The sequence below is a fragment of the Embiotoca jacksoni genome, unplaced genomic scaffold (assembly GCF_022577435.1).
Source record: "Embiotoca jacksoni isolate LCO1_2020_lvr unplaced genomic scaffold, fEmbJac1.0.p SCAF_4, whole genome shotgun sequence".
NCBI lineage: Eukaryota > Metazoa > Chordata > Actinopteri > Embiotocidae > Embiotoca > Embiotoca jacksoni.
Window position 1 is genome coordinate 23,731,229 of NW_027185392.1, and position 16,836 is coordinate 23,748,064.

Genomic DNA, 16,836 nt, shown 5'->3' on the forward strand with positions numbered 1-16,836 from the left:
TACAACCCCCATTTATGAAAAGGTTGGGATGCTGTGTAAAATGTAAATAAATAAAAAAATGCAATGATTTGAAAATCTCATAAAACCATATTTAATTGCATATAGACCAAAGACAACATATCACATGTTGAAACGGAGAAGTTTTAGGTAGGTAGGTAGGTAGGTATTTACTTTATTAATCCCCGAGGGGAAATTTTTTCGCTACAGCATCATACAGAAGCAATAAGATAATAATAGAAATAATAGAATAAAATAATAGAATAGAATAGAATAGAATAGAATAGAATAGAATAATAGAAAAGCAATAAAATAGCAGTAAATAGCAGTAAAAAATATAAAATATAAAATGCACAGTATATACAGTACATTATATATCTATATATATTATATACAAACAAACCAAGAAACACAGTCAACATATATATATATATATATATATATATGTATATATATATATACAGTACAGTATATATCTATATATATTATATACAAACAAACCAAGAAACACAGTCAACAGTGTTATTGTACTGTGATGGATTTTGCCAGAGGTGAGTTATTGTACAGTCTTATTGCAGTGGGCAGGAATGATCTCCTGTATCTGTCCTTGTGACAGCGGAGCTGGAGGAGTCTTTTAGAGAAAGTGCTCCGCTGTCCTTGCAGCAGGTGGTGGAGAGGGTGGACAGGATTATCCAATATGGACAATAGTTTGTTCAGTGTCCTCCTCTCCACCACCTTTTCCAGACTGTTCAGTTTGCAGCCAGTGATGGAGCCGGCCTTCTTAACCAGTTTGTTAAGTCTGTCGGTGTCGCCGGCTCCAATGCTGCTCCCCCAGCAGACCCCAGCGAAGTACAATGCGCTGGCCACAACAGACTGGTAGAACATCTCCAACATCTTGCTGCACACATTGAAGGATCGAAGTTTCCTTAAGAAAAAGAGTCGACTCATCCCCTTCTTGTAGACAGCGTTGATGTTGGTCTTCCAGTTCAGTCTGTTGTCGATGGAGACACTCAGGTACTTGTACTCCTCAACCATGTCCACCTCCTCTCCCAGAACTCTCAGCGGTTGTGGAGCCATCGTCTTCCTCCTGAAGTCGACCACCATCTCTCTGGTCTTGGCCACGTTCAGGAGCAGGTGATTCCTTCCCGCCCACTCCACAAAGTCCTCCACTACTGCCCTGTACTCCTCCTCCCGTCCATCCCTTATACATCCTACCACTGCAGAGTCATCAGAGAACTTCTGCAGATGGCAGGACTCTGAGTTGCACTGGAAGTCAGTTGTGTATAAGGTGAACAGGAAGGGGGACAGAACAGTTCCCTGTGAAGCTCCAGTACCACTGACCACCGTATCAGACAGCACACTGCCCAGATGGACAAACTGTGGTCTGCCTGTCAGATAGTCAGTGATCCAGGAGACGGTGGGCGCGTCCACCCCCACCACCCGCAGCTTCTCACTCAGCAGCAGTGGTTGGATGGTGTTAAATGCACTGGAGAAATCAAAGAAAGTGATTCTCACAGAGTCACCGGTTCCATCCAGGTGAGACTGAGCTCGTTGCAGCAGGTAGATGATGGCGTCGTCCACTCCCACATGAGGCTGGTACGCAAATTGCAGAGGGTCCAGAGAAGATTTCACCAGCGGCCTGAGGTGTGCCAAGACCAGCCTCTCCAGCACCTTCATCACATGAGATGTGAGGGCAACCGGTCGGTAGTCGTTAAGGCCAGATGGAGTCGTCTTCTTGGGGACAGGAACCAGGCAGGACGTCTTCCACAGCACCGGGACCTCCTCCTGCTTCAGGCTCAGGTTGAAGAGGTGTTGTAGGACCTCAGCCAGCTGGACGGCGCAGGTCTTCAGGACCCCGGGGCTGATGCCGTCAGGTCCTGCAGCCTTGCGCTGGTGGATTCTCTCCAGCTGTCTCCTAACCTGGCCAGTCGTCACAGAGAGGGGTGTGTGTGTGTGTGGGGGGGGGGTCAAGGTGTCGATGGAGGAAGAGCCCTTTGAGATTGAGGGCTCTATGCAGTTCACCAGGGGGCGCAGAGGGGGGGGGGGGGGGGGGGGGCAGCAGAGGTGTTTGGGAGGTGTGAGGTGTGGAGGAGACAGATGAGGGTGGTGAACTAAACCTGTTGAAGAAACAGTTTAGTTCATTTGACCTCTCCAGGGAGCCCCCTGGTTGTTCCTCTCCAGGTTCCCCCTGGTTGTTACTCTCCAGGTTCCCCCTGATTGTTCCTCTCCAGGTTCCCCCTGGTTGTCTCTCTCTCCCCTTGAACCCAGTAATCTCCTTCATACCTGTCCACACCTCCCTCATGTTGTTCTGCTGGAGTTTGGCCTCCACCTTCCTCCTGTTGGAGTCCTTGCACTCCCTCATCTTCTCCTTCAGGTGGCGCTGCACTCTCCTGAGCTCCTCCCTGTCCCCAGACCTGAAGGCTGCTTTCTTCTTATTAAGAAGAACTTTCAGGTCACTGGTGATCCACGGCTTGTTGTTGGGGAAGCAGTGTCCAGTCCGGGATGGTACGGTGGAGTGTTCACAGAATTTAATGTATTCTGTGATACAGTCCGTCATGCTGTTGATGTCCTCCCCATGTGGTCCACACAGCACATTCCAGTCCGTGGACTCAAAGCAGCCCTGCAGGGCTTCTTTAGCCTCCTGTGTCCACCTCCTCACAGTCCTGGTGGTTACAGGCTGCCTCTGCACCAGGGGGACATACCTGGGAGTCAGCAGGACCAGGTTGTGGTCTGATCTACCAAGGGGGGGAAGGGCAGTAGTACTGTATGCATCCATGGCATTAGCATACAGTAAGTCCAGAGTTTTATTGTTCGTGTGGGGCAGTTAACATAATGGTGCAAAGTTGGCAGTACTTTATCCAGACTGGTTAAAGTCTCCAGTAACTGCCAGAAATGCACCGGGATGCTGAGTCTGCAGTTTAGCCACAGTGGAGTGGATGGTGTCCACTGCTGCCTCTACGTCAGCTGATGGAGGAACATACACAGCGATAACAATGGCGGACGTGAACTCCCTCGGCAAATAATAAGGTTTTATTGTTTTATGTAAAATATATGCTTACTTTGAACATGTCTCAACAGTTCAGGGTCTCCATTGTCATGTTTTTCATGTCCTGATGCTCCAGATGTTTTCAATGATTGACAGGTCTGGACTGCAGGAGGCCAGTTTATCAGCGGACTCTTCTACTAGAGAACCATGCTGTTGGAATACGTGCAGAATGTGGTTGGACGTTGTTCTGCTGAAATAAACAAGACCTTCCCTGAAAGAGACGTTGTCTGGATGGCAGCATATGTTGCTCCAAAACCTGAATATATCATTCAGCATTAATGCTTCCTTCCAGATGTTCAAGCTACCCATGCCATGTGCACTAATGCATCCCTGTACCATCACAGATGCTGGCTTTAGAACTGAGCTGATAACAAGCTGGATGGTCCCTCTCCTCTTTAACCTGAAGGACGCCAAGTCCATGATTTCATTGCATTCTGTTTTTACTTACATTTTACAAAGCGCCCCAACTTTTTCAGAAACGAGGTTGAACATCATCTTTCACTGGTGGTATTTTTTTTTTTTTTATCACGTCATTACAGTGGCATTTATAGAAGTTTTGGGGCCACTTGGGGGCAGAAGCAGCAGAAGAAGCTGCAAACACAACACTGGAGATGTTATCACTTTATAAAGTGAATTTGTTACCAAACAGTTGCCCTCATCTAGCTGATTTTCTGGCTTTTTTTGGTCTACAGTTTGGTTATGAGCATGTAAATACCAGTTTCCTATCACGGCTGGGAACACAGTTAATGACAGCTGTGAGGCCGAACCAAACACTGAAGTTCATCATTAACACAGAGCCTTTAGTTTTATGTATTATCATTTGGTCCGTTGTAAATATAAACATGCAGCAGGAATCTTGCGTACCACCAGGGGGAGCCTCGCGTGGTACGCACCATAGACTGGATATAAAAGTGGAAGTAGCTTCAGGGTCTAAAAAACGAGGCCGATTTCCAAACAGAATCTCAGATTGTGATCCATCAGACCTCAGGACAGTTGTCCACTTCACCTCAGTCCATCTTCAATGATCTCGGTCCAGAGAAGGCGGCGGTGTTTCTGGATCATGTTTCTATCTGGTTTCTTCTTTGGAGAGTTTTAACCTGCATTTGTGGACTCAGCGATGAACTGTGTTCACAGACGATGGTTTTCACAAGTGTTTCTTAGCCAAAACAATCATTTAAATTACAGAATTGTGTCAAAGCTGCAAGTGGTGTAGCAGGAATTCATTTCAAAGGACCAACTACAGTTTCTTTTAATGAACTTTAATACATTGTCTCAAACAAGCGGCTCATGTTCATAATTTATATCTCAGGTTGACTTTGCAATGAACAACATATATTTATTCCATTAAACACAGAAGTTTTTCATTGTGAGCTGTAAATTTGAATTGTTGTTATTGAACTCTGTCTGGTGTCATTTGCCTTTTTTAATAACTTAGACACTCTTTTCTTTCTCCTTCTTCATTTTAATTCCTGTTTTGATGATTCAGGGTGTTATGTTTTAAATTGTGCCTAATTTTTTCATAAAGTGCTTCTTGAATAACAAAAACATTGCATGGAGTACAATTATTGTAATTTGTATTTTCTGATTTGATAATTTAGTCTGCAGTCAGTCAGGTACCATGCCATCCCAAACAGAGGGTAGAAGATGATTAAAAGGGGATATTCTAATAGGATATAATCGATCAAAACTGTGAAATGATATTTGTAATGCGACATACAACGTTACGGACTCACAATGTTTGCAAAGCTCCAATCTAAAAGAGCAGAACATCAGAGGATTGAATAAAGTATACAACTAAAATGTCATTAGAATACAGACAAATAACTACTCCAAATACTGTGGAAACATTTCAGTGAAACTTTATTTTTTGTTGAAAACAAACAGTGTATTATATTTGAACTGACTAAATGAATGGCATATACAATAGCACAGACAAGAATGAACTGACTTTCATGATTTCTGAAACATCAATCTTCGTGTATGAGGGCACTGTGCTCGGATACATGACCGTGTGCAGAGATGTCTTCTATTGTGAAGTATTATCACATCTAGTTTTTACATTACGTTTGGTTACGTTTCATATCCTCCTGCAAGATTTTAAGAAACAACTATGAACTTTCCCTCCACTCCTCCACCCTTCTCTGCTCCTCCTAACTCTTCTGTTTCCTCCCTCCTCTGCTTCTCTTCGTCTTCTGCAGATGATTAATTCATTCATTTCTCCACCGGTCTACATTTGCTCCATCCTCTGTCTTCCCCTCTGCTCTGCTTTTTCTTTTTGTTACTTGCCTGCATCCTCCTCTCACTCTGTGACTCTACTCCCTACTTTTGCTTTTGCCAATGCCGCCTGTAATACTTTAATAACGCTTCTATTGCTGACTTTCAGGTCACCTTGTGAGGCGGAAACTCCTTCACTCTTATTGGCTTTTTTAAATTTCTTTATTTTTTGCCTCTGGCGTACCTTCATCTGTCTTTGTGCTCTTTCCGGTCTCTGTTCACTCCATGTCATCTGCCACCCTGATGCCCCTCCCCTTCCCTCCCCTCCCCTTCCCTCTCCTTCCCTCTCCTCTCCCCTCTCCCCTTCCCCGCCCTCCTACTCCCTCTCCCTCTCCCTCTCCCTCTCCTCCTCTCCCCTCCTCCTCACCCTGTTGCTAATTATCTGAATAACAGTAAGGTGTAACCTTACCACGGGTGGAGCAGCTCATGCACGTCACTGTGCCTCTTTGTTCTTTGCACCGGAATATGTTGTGAAGACCGATCTGCTTCCCGAGTCTTTCGAGTGATCCCCTTTGGTTCTCCTCAGGTATGTCTGGACCATTACGAGGTTTGAATACATCAGAAAACACAACAGCGTAATTCTTCCATTTCTTAATTTGCTTTATGCTTTCGAGAATGCTCCATTTATGATTTTCACTGGTGCATCTTTGATCACACGGGGAGGCCAGGATGTAGAAAAGCAACAAATCCTCTTGGGCCAGATTGTTGACTAAGGTGTTGAAGTTCTGTAGGACACGATACTCTGCATGATCAGCTTGTCCAATGTGAACTTTATCAGAACATTGATTCATCACGTCCGCCCATGTTTTCACCCCTTCTGGACATTTTTTCAGAACATGCGGCCACTTCACACTCTCATCAGGACACTGACAGAACACATTGGGCCACCGCAGGACTGTGGCAGCCACCACCGTCTGGCTAGTATACACTTCACATCTGAGAATCTCCTCCTTCACTGTGTTGCCACAGTCAGTGACTTTACTGATATCAAACTCGTTCTTGTCCCTGTTGTATGGGATGCTCACCGCCAGACTGAACATGGGCCATATTCTGTCAAAGGAAACCATTACACAGAATATTAGCCATTAAAAACATAGTAGCATCACAGTGCAGAAGATGTATGAAAGTATTGACTGATTAAACAAACCAAACTAGACTGTGGAATTCAGTCACATATCGTTCAGGGTATCTGTTATTTCTGCCCTTCATGATGTGCAGCACGAGCTAAAGAGCACCTTCAGCACCAGATTCATCCGACCGCTGTTTCAGGGAGCGATACAGGAGGTCCTTCTTACCACGCAACCCCGTATCACGGCAAAACGTGACATAGACACACCGGTCCGCTGCAGCAAAACGTGAAATAGTCACGCTTTGTGCTGTCCAGGCGTGAAAGTTACACGTTTTCCCGTCATGGACGAAAATAAAACCTACTGCAAGCTTAGAGCCATGTGATTGACCGGAAAATGAAACTTTTATCAAAGACACGTGGTTGAGGATAAAAAACAACATAAGAAATACATCGTCACCTCCTGGATTTGAACCGTGTCAACCTGCATGACAGAGTGTGACCAATGCCAAGTATAAGTCTAAGTCTGTGTATTCCACACTTTGCCGTGATACTGGGTGGCACCAGGTGCCGTCAGACTCTCCAACTCGTTTGCTTTTGCTCGGCCTGCGGTCACAGAACTGGGCTGAACGTGTTTTTTCACAAACGACCTCTGAGATAATGAAGGTCATGGAGAGAGGTGGAGATTTAGTCCGTAACTTCCACCACTCTGCACTTGTGCGACAGAAGCCAGAACTGACCGGCCTGTACAAACACGCCCCTGTGTTGTATTTTTACCTTGTATTTTACTGTGTTGTATTGTATGTACCTGACAGCTGCGACACTTTAATTTCCCTCAGGGGATGTCTGGATATCGTCCTATAAAAGTGAGAATGTTGTATATTCTAGCATCTGTTCCGTGAGTCACGTGTTTGCACAAATTTATCTGAGTGATCTTATCAGTTTATGTCTTTTTCTGTTTTTCCTCTTTATTTCTCAATGTTGTTATGAAAAGTGCTAAATGAGAGAAGTTAATCATCTACTGACCTTTGACCCCCGCTAACGTAGCTTGGTCTATACCTGCCAAAGGAAACAGAAAGACATGTTCCTGCTGTGTCTGCTCATTTACACCGATCCTATAATTTGTCAGCAACAGGATTAATATAAACAGACATTCAATGCGTAATAGTTCGGTGTAATATACTGAAATCTATGAAAATAATTGATTTCTTCTGCAAAGCCAGTTATCGCAACACAAAATGAGATGAAAGATAAATTACTCGTCACACTGGGACTGCTGTTTTAAATAAAAACGCACTTGTTCAACATTTCTTGTACAATCGGTCCAAGTTTGCTCTGGTCCAAAGCAGCCGAACTGTTTCCAGCAGACATCCACAAAGTCACCAACACAGCGAGCCACCACAGGACAGACATCTGATTTGTTTTAGTTTTTTGAAACAGCATCAGTGTAGAAGATTAAAATCAGTTTGCAAAAAAACAAACGTGTCAAACAACATGATGAGAGTGCTCACCTTCACCGCTGCAGCTCACAGGACCGACAACCTGAAAGTTAAAGACCCAAAACCAACAGTCATGAAGAGCATGCTGAAATCCTTCCTTCTGTTCATGCTGTCTTTCTAATGTGCTTCCATCGAAGATCACTGATCAAAACTAACAACCTTTGTTCTGTGCAGAAAGGTTTTCTAATCTATTATCACAAACTGAAAGTCTCAAAAGTAGTTTAAAAATATTGTGAAACTCACCTTCAGTGTCACTAAACACCCTGACTTATCCTGGAGATCATGTTAAAGATGTACATAATAATAATGTTGCTCAAAGTGCATTTAAAAGCATTTTAAATCTTGGACTTCAACTGTCCATTATTTTGTATCATAGATTCTTGATTAATCTTTTGCCAATATTAAATTATTTGAAAAAAACCTTCAAATATCAGTTCCTGGAAGCTCACGGTGACGAGTTCAGACGTGCTGCTCTGAATGAGGAACGGCCTGAAACCTAAAATAAAAGCACACAGTTGAGAAACTGAACATAGAAAATGTTCAAATTTTTAAATGATTAACTGATTATCAAATCAATTTCATAAAAGATATACAAATATTAGTCAGTACATGACTAACCTCGTAAAAAGCTCAGTAAGTAAACATATCAAACTTGGAGACAGCTGTTGTCTTACAAGGATGTTTTCAAAGTAAACAACTCGTGACAGTTTTGGGAAACTCAGGAGAATTCATGGTGCTGTTGAGCTCTACAGCTGCTTCTGTTGAGCAACAATGATAGTTTCACTTCAATGTGACTTAATAACCTTCATATTTATAAAACTGATACGTTTTTAAATATTTGAAAGATGACAGTCTTTATGAAAACAATTGTCTTTCATTCAAACTTTTTTGCCCGTTCAAAATCATTATTTGCCAAATTTGAACCTTTTGAACAAGAAACTGACAAATTCAAATTCCAAAACCGGATTATTTTCTATTTCTTCTGCTCCTTGCTGAGAGATGTTGAGGAGAACAAGTTTTATCATTTTAAGAGCTGAAGTCAGCCAAGTGAAAATCTTTTACCTGCTGGTGGAGAACGACGTCTACCAGAGAGCTGCTGTCGAAGTGAACGCAGTCACCAGGAAGAGAGGTTTTTATAGAGGAGCGCTCAAACAGGTTTCAACCCTCTGGTGGCTCTATGTCCATATTTAAACACCTCACTAAACATATGAGGAAGAAGAGGAGCGAGATATTCTTCAATTTGATCACTTGATCTCAGACTGACTCGTGTTGTCACTTTGCTCCGAACCTCTGCAGACCTGCTGTTGGCTGCTTTGAGCTGAAGGAGGCACTTTGAGTGCTCACAGTTGGAGGCCTTTCACTGATTAGTGACTTTCATTTTTTTATTTGAAATGAACAAACAGCACGATCATTTTGACAATAAGAAAAAAAACTGTCCTCTGTTTCTGAGATCTGAAGACACATATTGAACTTCATCTACTTGCGCTCTGATTATTTGTTAGTTTGTTAGTTATTTGTCTATTTTCTTTACTCAACCTTTTTTCCTCATATTTCACCCGAACAGTAAGGGCTGCTGTCCTGGAAGTCTTTGCTTCATCTCGGTCCTCCTTCTCTGTTCCCCGATGCTACAGCCTCATCCACATTCAAACTCTTTCTTCTTTATCCTTCTGGTACCTCCCTACTTCCATTTACTTCCATTTATCACTCCCTTACTCGCTTCCATACACCTCCTCCTCACTCAGCTCAGTCCGGAGTCCTTTGCAGCTATAAATCAGCTCCAGTTTGAAACAGTCCATTTATCTGCTGAAATCAATTCTTTGTTTCAGTGTCACCAAAACTGAAATGAATATAAATAAACAAACCTGATGTAAATGCAAATTTGATGAACATTAGAGCGAGAGAGAGAAAAAAAAGGAAAGTTTTGAACATTGTTTATTCCAGCTGCTCAAAAAGCTGGATTGTCTTGCTTTTGTTTTTCAAACATTGGCTTGGATGTGTTTTTATGACATTTACACTAATATATGACATCATGAAATATGAATTATTGATTTTCTACGTAACAATGACAAGGACGTGATGAGGACATGGGCCTGTTAAAAACTCTAAGATGGAATCAGTCACATATTGAAGATGAATATGCCTTGTTTGGTCATCAGACATAATAAATGCTTCAGATGAAACACAGCCTGACTGTTCTCAGACCGGGTATGAAGGGTTCTGCGTCTTCTGTCATATAGAACAACTCGGGGAGGAACAAAGGAGAAGTCACGTAAAACATAAATAAATCAATCAAAATCAAAAACTGCTACTCCCACAATGCCACGCGGTCCCAGGATTTCACGTGATGCGGCGTCATGTGATCAGAAGGACGAGCGAACATGGCGGACGTGGAGGCGACGAAGTCTCTGAGCGGTCTGTTGAACGGAATCGCTCAGAAAGTGTATTACAGCAACGGAGAGATCACCGAGGAGCTGCTGAAGGACGAACTTTACCCCGAACTGTCGCAGGACGAGTTCACGGCTCTGCACGAGAAGATGAGAGGCCTGCTGAAGGTGATGAAGCTCTCATGACCTGCTGCTGCGGGATAACATCCAGTTTGAATTCATCCCTGGAATCACTCAGGACTGTTTATACAAATGTGTGGAACTGATAGAACACTTCCAATAATCACTTGAGAGTTTGGACAGTCATGAAAACGCATCGATGTGGAGAACAGGAGCTGACAGTCAGCTGGTGAAATGGTGTTTTGTGTTGGTGTGTTTTGTGAAGTTTCCAGGGAGGTAAGGTGAATAAATCCTGGTTGTCTGTGTACATGTTGATGTTTAGTGGTGACACTCTTCAAACTGCTCCTGCACGTCCCACCTGCGGCCAGCAGGGGGCAGCACTAACTATCCTGTTGACAGTGGAGGAGCTCCAAACAGTCACGTTGCACTTTCTCTTTATTTCATCCAGTTAATCTTTCGAGTTAAAATGCACACAAAGACCAATCATTTATCGAAGGTCACTTGTTTTTTTACATGCATCAGTTTATGATAAATATAATCATTTTAAAGATGAATCCTGACAGTGGTATATCCCGCTTCATGTCCTCCTCCATGTCTCAGTCCATCGCCACAGCAGACATGGACCTCGCCCAGCTGGAGATCTTCCTCACGGCTCAGACCAGGAAGCAGGGCGGCGGCGGGGTGAGCGCCGAGCAGGCCGCCGCCCTCTCTCGCTTCTGGAAGAGCCAGCGAGTGAGGGTGAGGGAGAGTCTGCTGGCTCAGAGCCACTGGGAGCCCGGCCTCAGGGGCCTCTCCTGGAGGGTGGACCTCCAGACGGCCGCCGGTCGCGGGGATGCGGCCCAGAGCGGCCCGGTCGCCCTGATGGAGCTGGAGCTGGGCAGAGCTGGACAGGTGAGACTCACGAGTACGACCTCAGTGTTGTCGTTCAGGGCAGTTTTTATTTTCCGAATAAAGATCTTTTCATAGTAACATTAAACATACTTTACATTCAGCATCCAATAAACTAAAAGTCCCAGAAATGTTTGTTCTCTCCAGTCGGCACAATCCTGGGTCTAATATCCACAAGATAACAGTTGAACCCACTAAAGACACTCCGATCTGTTATCAATCACACGTTATTCATGCAGCACCTTTCATACAGTGCAGCTCTAAATGGAGTACTTTGACATTACCTGTTGTAATGTGGCTGCTGATACATAAACTTAATATTAACTCTAAATACAGATTTATGAGTTCTGTGACATGCATGTGGTTCTGCATGCTGTAGAACCTGTCGGGGAAACGTGAGGAACGTTCTGGAAGGAAACCATATCGACCATCATACTGATGCTAATTTTGAATAATTTTTATATTTTAAAACAAAACAGGAGATTATTGATATGTTAATTAATTTAGTGACAATACACTGAAAAACACTGAAGTTATTGAATAGTTTTCCAAATTAAAAAAAATCTCTTATTTTGAAGATATTATAATATTTGAAACATTAATTTAGAGATTGCATAGAAAGACATAATGTGGCCACATTAGATATTGCTGAAACATTCTTGGATAATGTAAGAATAGAAATAAATAAATATAGATAAAGTGTAATGTAAGGGACCTCGTGATCTTTTTTTTATTTATTTTTAATGTTTGTTCCTTCCCTCTGCGGGTATCTAAGGGAGCCTGTTGGCTGAACACACATCAGCAAGAGTATTTAAATAAAATTGTGGGGACTGTGCAAAATGTAAGACAATTTTATTATAATCTCACTAGTTTATAACTACAACAGTATTTGTGTATTAAAACCAGGATGAATATTTATGAAGGAATTAGCAAAATTCCCTGTAATTCAAAGTAGCTGTCGTCCATTTTCTCCATCGTCTTCTCCGCCTCTCTGAGCGTCAGCAGGTCTTCGATGGAGCTCCTCTCGGGAACCTTTAGGATTTTTGCATATCCTCAACTTCTCTGCACAGTTCCTCCTGGAGCCACCTGGCCACGTGGAGCGCCTCCAGTTTTTCTGCCTCCTCTTTGGCCCTCAATTATTTTTCTTTCTGGTTCAACTCCAGGATTTGTCGGTTTCCGTCCTCCGCTGCAGTTTTAAAGTTCATCAAGTCATAGAAATGATAGGCGAGTGGGGAAAGGAGGCGGAGTCATATCTCAGACACGCCTTCAAGTGCTGTGAAATTAAACTGGATTAGTTTCCATAATTTATTCACATCTTTTAAAAAAAAAATTAAGCCATTTAATCAATCTAGTCAGAAATTAACCTTATAATGTTATTCCAAGCTTTGAAAATTCAAATGGAGTATTTGAGCTTTGAGATTTTGTTATAACTCTCTCATTTACAGAACATTTTTTTAAGAGTGTGAATGTTCTGACGCAGAACTGGTTTGTCAGATGATCTTGAAGTATAACAGCTAAAGATCCACTGTGAGCGGAGCAGCTCGTGGAGGCTGCAAACCATCCAGATGGAAAACATCTGGTCGATCCTCATTTCCAGTTGTAGGCCCACAGATTTTATGAAAACATGAAAACATTGACAGAATTTAAAGATTTCAAACACGAAATCAAAACTACAGTTTAAACGAAGGCCAACACTGAGATGCACGGGTTTACACGGCCAACATGCTCTTTCCTTTTTGTTTTTAATCCTTGTTTTCATTGTGGTCATTTCAATTACTGTCTTATTGTTGGTCTCTGTGCCTGTATTAGTGTTTAATCAATCAATCAAACATCCTTCACACGGCACTTCACGGTACAGTTCAAAGTGCTTGACAGATGATTGACAGGCCAATAATAAGCCAGAGGGAACAGTGTGCGACTTCTGTGGATTGTTTGTTGTCGTATTAATCCTTTAGTAGTAGATAATACCTAAATCCATCCATAGACACCGTGAACAACGGAGGACCTGGATCATGGAGATGGATTTTATCCCGTGTATGATTGATGGATCTAGAAAGTTATTTTCATGTTTATGAAGAAAAAGAAAACATTGGAAATTAAATTGTTTGGTTTGTAAACTGTTGTGGACGCTGTGGGTCCAGATGTCCCAGGCAGAGTGTGTGTGTGTGTGTGTGTGTGTGTGTGTGTGTGTGTGTGTGTGTGTGTGTGTGTGTGTGAGAGAGAGTGTGTGTGTGTGTGTGTGTGTGTGTGTGTGTGTGGGATACATATTTTGAGCATGGTGACCATCATGGAGCAGAGGTCAGAGGTCAGCTGACCTCACTCCTTAATCAGAAACGCCAAAAACCACACGGCTTTCCCGTCTGCGTCCATCCTGACTCATCTCTGAAGTATTGTACTTCTGTATTGTACTTCTGTATTATACTCTGAAGTATTATACTTCTGTATTATACTTCATACTGCAGCAAAACACACCTGCAGCAGCGACCTTCATATCAACGCCAATGATGACATCTCAGCACACGTTAGCAACACTTCTATGAAGGTTGTCATGACGATGTTGTCACAGTGAGCCCGACAGCTCACTAAATGCTGGACATTTTTTATCACTGATTCTGTAGTCATTTTTCTTTTCAGGGAAAACTGCTAAAACGTACTTTATATATAAAGAATAATCAGCAGTTAGTAGCAGAGATGAGCCGACTTTTAGTGTCTGCAGGGAGTCGAGCTTGAAAAATGCTTTCTTCTGTAATTCCAATAATGCTGCTCAAGATCATCTTTCATTTCTCCACCTGAACGTCCCAGAAGACATCACTCTGTTCACCGCCCGGGAGGCGACGTGGTAACTGATCTTTATGTGGTTCCTTTACGTGGCTATCAGTCTTTTAAAGTGCATAATAAAATGTATGCAGAGGGAAGTCTAGCTTGACTTTCTACATAAAAACACAACTTCCTCCGGTTCCTCCTCGACTCACCGTTGATGAAGAGTTCACTCCACTTCACTGAAATAAGAGCTGAGCTCAGCAGAACAGAGTTGGTTTGACCCTCGGTGAAAAATGCAATTCACAATAAGAACAGCAGATTAAATATAAATATATTTATCATAATTTGATATTACAGGATAAAATGAGATAAAAACAGGGACAGACCGCATACCGCAGGATCTGCACTTTAAATAACCTGAATTTAGTGCACCTGCTCATGTGGCAGCAGTGCACCACAAACCTGCAGCTACAGATCCAGCCAATCAGTGACGATCTCAGCATGATTGTTGGTGCCTGACAAGCTGAGCATGAACGTAAACTAAAACCTCGGCTCTCTGAATGTCGACACTTTAAACCGGCACGTTAATAATACATTATAATAAAACGTCTCCACTCTTCTTCCTTTTTCTCTCTCAGGACTCGGAGTTTGTGTGTCTGGAGTTTGATGAAGCCAAAGTCAACCAGGTGCTGAAGAAGATGGCCGACATCCAGAAGAGCATCGACAGAATAGTTCAACGCAGCTGAAGCAGCGAGGCGTGACAGACTGAGACGACGACCTCCTGACGAACAGAAACACACAGAAAGCCTGTTGTTAACATCGTAACACGGCTTTTACAGCTGCCTCCAGACTCAGAGACGTCCTGTGTACAATATATGACTCACACACATGGACGTTACATGTAGAGACACCCACATGTGATTCTGAAGAATCTGACTCGTTGATGGATCAAAAGTTTGGTTTACTTCCTTAACCTCTGATAATGCTGAGCTTGTGTTTTTTACGTCCGGGTGATGTTTTTGCTGTCGTCCTCTGAAGGGATGAAGGTTCCTCTCTGACCTGAGCTGAGAGAAAGTAAATGGTCTGTACTTGTATAGTTTTATCACCTTTTGGTCTCAAAGCGCTTTAACATGGTTTCCCATTTACCCATTCTCACACTAATGAGACAGATCACCATGCAAGGTGCTGCCATCAGGAGCACATTCACACACTGATTGTACACCATCGGGAGCAACTTAGGGTTCAGTGTCTTGCTCAAGGACACTTAGGCATGTGGACAGGAGGAGCTGGGGATTGAACCACCAACCTTCTGATTAGTGCCCAACCCACTCTACTGTCTGAGCCACAGCCTCAAGTGCAGAACATCAGCACTTGACTACCAGACTGCAGCGGCAGTAAGGAGGTCATCAGTTCAGTTTTAATGTCCTGTGAGAAGCGTCTAAAAACTCACCACACCAGACCTGCGGAGGGATTTTCTTCTTTTAAATCAATACTTGGAGTCCACAATGATTCATGAATAAAACGTGAAAATGAAACCAAATGTTCAGCTTGTTTTTCTGTTTCGGTGTTCGTAGGTGAAGCTTCATCAGCGGTGAATGATGCACCTGACAGGCAATAAAATGCTGCAACAGCCTTGATAAATAAACTGTCAGTGAATTGAAATCAATGTGGATCTGGTCACTTTTCAGAAACTTCCAGTCCACTCTGTAGTGTGGAAATATTTCTATTGGATCATTGTTGAAATTTTATGTGGGGATAATTTACAGAAGTGGAAGAAATCATGTAGAAAAACTGCTCAATGTAAATATTTCTTTGTCATTAAAGCTTTTTAATAAATGCCAGTAACATCAATAATCTTTACTGATCGTTGTGTGAAGTCTGCTTGTTGTGTGTGTCAGTTGAGTGACCCGTTGAGTGATTGGAGTTAATGCTCACACTGCTTTGATAAAACAACCAAAGATGGAGGTACGGAGGAGTCAGCATTAAAGTTAGTCTGAGGTTGTTCAGCAGATATAATCTTTGAAGGTCTAACTTTAGTTTGAAAAATATCTTTCATCAGAAAAAGTTGGGACCCAAAACTACGTGTTAGTGTTTATATTAACCATCAATGTGTCATTGTATTACAGACATGAAACTCAGAAGTGAAGATGATGTTGGGCAGGTTGAGGGAGAAGCAGCTGGACCTTCAGGAGAAGTCTTAAAATGACGCTGATGAAACATACAATGTGACTTAATTGTAGGTCTGCACACACACAGTGTGCAGGGTTGTTGTGTCTCCTGTTGTTGTGTCACTCTTATGTAATGTCTCTTTGGAGGCTTTCAGCTGCTCCACAGCAGCGGGGGCTTCTTCTTTTTTTTTTTTTTTTTTTTACTGTCTGCAGGCTGGAGAAATGTTTCTGTCAAGACTTTAATAAATAAAAATTACAATTCAATATGTAAAACATTCAGGGTGCAGCCTGGGTAGCTGACTAGAAACCAGAAACTAGAAGTTAATTAGTCAGTTAGATTAAGATCTCACCTGGTAACTTGCCTCAAGCTTGAGCACTACTTTAGACTGACATGATATTTGACTTCCATTAAATTGTCCTACATTATATTTATTATCAGTTAAACACACACACACACAAACTGTGTATGCAACACAAGTCACTATTAGTCACTATTAGTCTCTCTTTCATGTGCCTGCATGGGAGTTTCCATGCATTTCATTCCATTTGTCCTCATCATCAACTTCCGCTCATCTCTCCAGCAATGAAAGCCTTCAGCACAGACTTGTTTGATGGTCAGAGTGATTTGTAAAGT

The 16,836-nt window shown here is 42.5% G+C and overlaps 2 protein-coding genes and 1 long non-coding RNA gene across 3 annotated transcripts in view; 2 read left to right on the forward strand and 1 right to left on the reverse strand.

Moving 5' to 3' along the window:
• The window catches only part of LOC138209612 (histone H3), an 89,053-nt gene that overhangs the window by 7,145 nt on the left and 65,072 nt on the right, over positions 1-16,836 (forward strand). The gene's annotated exons all lie outside the window — the stretch shown is intronic.
• On the reverse strand, positions 5,670-8,978 carry LOC138209241 (uncharacterized). Its single transcript, XR_011179147.1, has 6 exons — positions 8,945-8,978; positions 8,304-8,378; positions 7,895-7,925; positions 7,681-7,796; positions 7,410-7,442; positions 5,670-6,367 (listed from the first exon to the last, which is right to left on the reverse strand). It is a non-coding gene; the product is annotated as an uncharacterized lncRNA (long non-coding RNA).
• Positions 10,255-15,574, forward strand: commd1 (copper metabolism (Murr1) domain containing 1). Its single transcript, XM_069168087.1, has 3 exons — positions 10,255-10,434; positions 10,987-11,277; positions 14,673-15,574. Exons 1-3 carry the CDS (start codon positions 10,261-10,263, stop codon positions 14,778-14,780), a joined length of 573 nt encoding a protein of 190 aa, XP_069024188.1. The 5' UTR covers positions 10,255-10,260; the 3' UTR covers positions 14,781-15,574.